The sequence below is a fragment of the Coptis chinensis genome, chromosome 2, assembly GCF_015680905.1.
Source record: "Coptis chinensis isolate HL-2020 chromosome 2, ASM1568090v1, whole genome shotgun sequence".
Classification (NCBI taxonomy): domain Eukaryota; kingdom Viridiplantae; phylum Streptophyta; class Magnoliopsida; order Ranunculales; family Ranunculaceae; genus Coptis; species Coptis chinensis.
In genome coordinates this window covers 85,250,378-85,255,608 of record NC_141457.1, presented here as the reverse complement: position 1 = coordinate 85,255,608, position 5,231 = coordinate 85,250,378, and the positions used below count along the sequence as shown (strand labels likewise).

The window sequence follows — 5,231 nt, the reverse complement described above, 5'->3', positions numbered from 1 at the left end:
TCGCCTCAAATTACTCTTCCTCAAACGCCGTGATAATTGCCTTGCACCAACGCTTCATAGATACATTTGCTTTGTGGAATCTCCAATTTGTAAATACTCATCCGTTGAATCGGAAGAACAACCGGTTGCTAATTGTGCAACCTGCAGCTAGTCCCTTTTGTAACCCGAAATTGCTTGCCGACCAATCCATCCACCTTGTCTTTAAAGTAATGTCGTCGAATGATGCAACAAGATGCAACATATACATAAAAAGCTCTCTTGTCATCATATACCTTCGTCTAAACTTATGAGGAGGCCACCTACAAGGTGTTGTGAAGTAATCCTCATTATCTTTTGTTTCTTGAAATCACCACCATCTCTAAACGTGTACTCTCGCCTTCACAGATCCACCGGCGTTTGTGCGTATCCACATCTTCAATTTCAATGGCTGCTTGAGTCATTAATGCCCCAAAGCGAGTGGATAATAACTGCAACCTCCTCCTCCTCCTTAGCCTCATCATATCATTATGCTCATCTCTTTACTCTTTCCATGTAGTCATCTTGAGTGAAGTACCGTAAGGCGACCCGGTGAAACCAGAAGACGAACTATTACTACTAGATCCTCCCCATAACCTTTGGTTATATGCAATTCTTTCTTCTCTAGACATTTTTCCTATTTTTAGCTTGGTTGTGGGGAAGAAGATGGTGTGTTTGTTTGTTTGATCTAAAAGAAAGAAGAGTAAAAGCGAAATATGAAAGGTAAGGTCACATATGATAAGGTCACATGTGATACTTGATTTTGCTCCACTTACCAATTGACAACACATTTTATTAGATTTTTGTTCACTCTCCAAGTGACAACACATTGTATCCAAATGTCTATCCAAATGTACCCTCAATAATTCCAAATGGGCCACCATCCCCATCCATAATTCCATTGTTTGGAATAGTAAAATGTGCAGTGAGGAGTGCTTAAAAACCAGACGGGATGTTACATTCTGTCTCGGTCTATAAAAACCAGACGGGATGTTACATTCCGTCTCGGTATCCCCATACACTATTCTGTCGAACACAGCCGAGAACCAAAACCACCTCAAAAAAATGAGTGATATTCCAAACTAAAAATTTTCTGTTTCAACAAAGACAGGAAATGAGTGAAACAAATGTGAAACGAGTGAAACAAATGTGAAACGAATGTGAAACGAGCGAAACGAATGTTCCATTTTTGGAAACATACGAACTTATAAATTTTTAATTTTTTTTTGCCATAACCTCATTTGTTTTATTGACATATTCATATAAAAAACCTGCTAATATACTTTGAAAATAATAAATAAGACAAACAACAATCATGAACAACACCCAAGTCTAACATAGAAACTCGGTAAAAAAACTAACTTATAATTTCTAAAAAAAATTGGACATAACCTCCTTTGTTTAATGACATATTCATATCCAAAACTCATCAAAGAAAAACCTGCTAATCAAAAATTCATTACAAACAACAATCCCAAACGCCATAAGACAAGTAATGGCGCCGGTTATTACAAACTACAAAAAATATCTATCGACCTCCTCCCCTACGAGAAGGCTCGGTCGAAGAGCTCTCCCCCTACGTCGTTGTCGCCTCTGGTTGAGCTTGAGCTTGAGGTACTCCACTTCCGGCATTCTCCAACTCTTGCACACGCCTCTGCGAAGCTGCAAAGTTCGATTCACGTTCTTCTTGTAAGTACTCAAAACTGCGGCGAGAGGGACTCCATGAAGGACTCACGATGGCATAACCGAGAGAGTAGTTTAAGGAGCTCGACCTTACTTCATCCCGTTTAACAAAACAAATGCAAGTTAGGGGTTATAGTGAATACTAATAATAACAAATCATAAATAAATTCAAATCATACTAACCTCGGCTAACCGCCTTTCAGTATCTTGACAAATCTGCTACCAACTGCGGCATCTATCGGGTGGAATAGGTATTCTCATATCTTGCCCTTTGAGAAGTAATCATGCTCCAATGCCAAAGGTCATCATCATCAAATATCCGTGGAGTTCTTTGCGGCATCTGAATATCATGAAACACCCCACGTGGGTGGATCGGCAACTCCACTCCTCACGGGAAATGAATGTCGGGCCTCAATGCTCCGAAGTAACCCTTCAAAATTGGTGCCCCGGTAACGCACCTAGCAAGAGACCTCGACCAACCCTCTTCCAATATAAGTCATAGTCGCCCGTAAAACCGAAAGCGATCGTCGTCGGCCACTCATTTGGGTTTGCTCTATAGTGTGAAAGAACGGCCGGGGAAGAATATCGAGGTCATCATATCTATAGGTGGTGGGTAAGGTATAACAATCTCTCCGGATACTTGCCGCCAACATCTGTCCCCAAGGTACCATCGCGATTGGTGACCCTATAAGTATCATTCGCGCGGAGAAAGAAACCTTGCTCTATGACACATATATGATAGTCTACGGTTTCGGTGTTCTCTGGAACATCCGGAATATCCGCGATAAGGGTCCGAAAGATGAAGGACTTCGGCCGGGGTTGCCACTCAATTCGACTAGCTCCTAAAAGCTCAATCTGGCGGCGAGTGTTATGAATATTATCGCGATAGGTCCCCATACCCCTCGCCTATGATGAAAGCCCCCATGCTTGAATCGTGGAATCGGTCATGAGTCTCATCCTCTTCCAACCTCTTCAACACAGGGATGCATCACACCTAAAATGTTAGGTACCACCAATCTTGTCATCAATAGATAAAATACAATATCAATATATATATATAAACATGTCAACATTATTAATTAGATAAATAAATGAAATGAAACAAAAACTTAATAAATAAGACTTACCGGTATAATCCAAACAAAGCCGCACAAATTGCCTTTAGCGGCTTTTCGTCTCAATCTAGCGAGGTCTAGCCCGGGTAAAGGTATGCCAAGATGGATTGACCCCGGTCCATAATCCCACATCCTCTCTACGCCCGAGGCAAATGCCATCCACCCGATCGTAAATAACTATCGGCATATCCAAATAATACCGCACCAACAAAGTAGAAGAGGAAGGCACGTACATACTGGAGTGGATCGACTCCTCACCAATATGATAGTCTTTTCGCTTCTCCTTGAGTCTATTCAAATATCTCAAGTAAACCAACTCATATTTATAGCTCCTCCCTTAAAACTGCTTCGGCCGATAATCTCAAAAACTTCGTCTTGCTCATCATCTTCAACCAAATCAAAACCTTCAAAGAAACTCATCGCCGTAGTAAAACCTCTAAAGTTTCATCAAAAGGAACGCATCTCCATAACCAATTGGGATACCCGTGAGCATTGTGAAATCAAGAGGGGTAATCCCAAGCTCACCCCATGGGAAATGGAATGTGTGGGTAGTTTGCCACCACCGCTCAACTATCCCAAACAACAACGCCTAATCATTTTGTCCCAAATTAGAATTCAAAAAACTCCCAAATGGTGTGGCGGATATAATATCGGTAACCGTGACAAAATTAGGATCCGTTTTTTATTTCATACAATGCCACCACGACACAACATTTGAAAGTGCACAACGCACTTTCCATAAGTGTACTTCCTACATTCAACAAACACGCAATACGATATAATTACAACTATTTTTTTTTTAAATAATGCGACAAATTCAAACTAATTACACAACAACAAACTTGATATAAACTAACATAAATAATAATAATTAACATAAAAAAAAAATCAAAAACTTACTTGAGACTCCGCCACTCGATTTGCTACGTGTCGGACCGATGTTGACGCTAATGGTGGGTGTTCCTCGATTTCACAACGCGGTGGAAAATTAAACCCAAGTTCAATTTCGTCCTCCTCGCCCACATTACGCGTTCTCGACGACGATCCTTTTTGCCCTTTTTTTGGAAATTTTAACATTTCCAAACCATCGGGAATGCTCTTCATGTGGTGAGGTTGGTGGGGATGGGTTGGGGGTGGAGAAGTCATTATGAATGGAAATTTGTGTTAAAAGGTTGTTAATGGAGGCTACAAAATCGGAATTTTGGCTGGAAATGAAGTGAAAATGGAGCCTGTTCGCGTCTGTTGATATTGAGCCATCAGACGGGATGTTATATCCCGTCTCGTTATAAAATATCAGACGGGATGTTACATTCCGTCTCGTATCAAAAACCTCCAAACGGAATCCAACATCCCGTCCGAAGTATTTTTTATCACCTCTGCATTGCACAACTTCACCTTGTTTTTCACCGGGTTGGTGAAAAGGGGGGTGAAAAGTGATGAGGTGGCGGTGATAGAGGGGGGGAAAACTATCACCTGCATTGCAAATGCTCTAATAAGCCAACTATTTTTACTTTTTTTTTGTTACTAGAAAAAAGTGACGAAAAGGCCCATGCTTTTTTATTTCTAAAATGCCCCTAATGTGGCCCATCAATACTTAACTTAAGTTAGTGCCACATGTTGTTATCAGAAAGACAAATGACCCACGATCGGACGACTACAATTTAATCTAATCTGACGGTCCTTTGCCTTTTTCTCATTTCGCACATTCCTTTGCCATCTTCTCATTTCGCGCGCTCACTCACTCACTCTCATTTCTTGGCAAACAAAGAATGGTCTTAGTCAGTGCACTCTTCGTTACAGCAACCAAACTCGCCGGTAAATTAGTAACTGTCACTGTTGCTGCCAACGCCTTCTCCTTTGCTGGTTACAGGAATAAGAATCTTAAGCCATTTCGTTCACCTATTGATGAAACTAGCGACACTTTAGCTGACTTCTTCAATGAAAATCTCAATCCAAGCAACGGTAACATCTCAAACTCTACTTTTTGTTCTATTTTATGGTTATATAATTACACTTAATATGTGGTCAAAATATTACTCATAGTGGGTCAAAATCAGTTTATATAGCTTGCACTTAATTAAATAAATTTACCGTTGCATGGTTTAAAGTGCTAAGGAGTCTGTTGTAATTTTAGAATTTATGATATTTGATATTGTAGAAGAAGAAAATGGAGAGGAAAGCCAGTTTTTCTTTGGGCTGACAACAGCACCGGCACATGTGGAGGACAAGTTTAATGATGCTTGGCTTCAGTTTGCGGAGGAACAACCCTCTGACGTACTCAAGTCTTTCTTAATGATGCTTGGCTTCAGTTTGCTTTGCTTTGGGTTCTTTTTGGTCAAGGCGGCGGCGGAGGAGGAGCATGAAGAAGAAGAAGAGTGGTCTATTTTTGGTATTGAATAGAGCAAGATGTCTGTTATT

At 40.6% G+C, this 5,231-nt stretch overlaps 1 protein-coding gene across 1 annotated transcript; it reads left to right on the top strand.

Annotated features, from left to right (window-relative positions):
• Positions 1–4,552: 4,552 nt before the first annotated feature.
• On the top strand, positions 4,553–5,231 carry LOC147518485 (galactolipid galactosyltransferase SFR2, chloroplastic-like). The gene is made up of 2 exons (XM_086594773.1): positions 4,553–4,775; positions 4,972–5,231. Exons 1-2 carry the CDS (start codon positions 4,583–4,585, stop codon positions 5,211–5,213), a joined length of 435 nt encoding a protein of 144 aa, XP_086450899.1. The 5' UTR covers positions 4,553–4,582; the 3' UTR covers positions 5,214–5,231.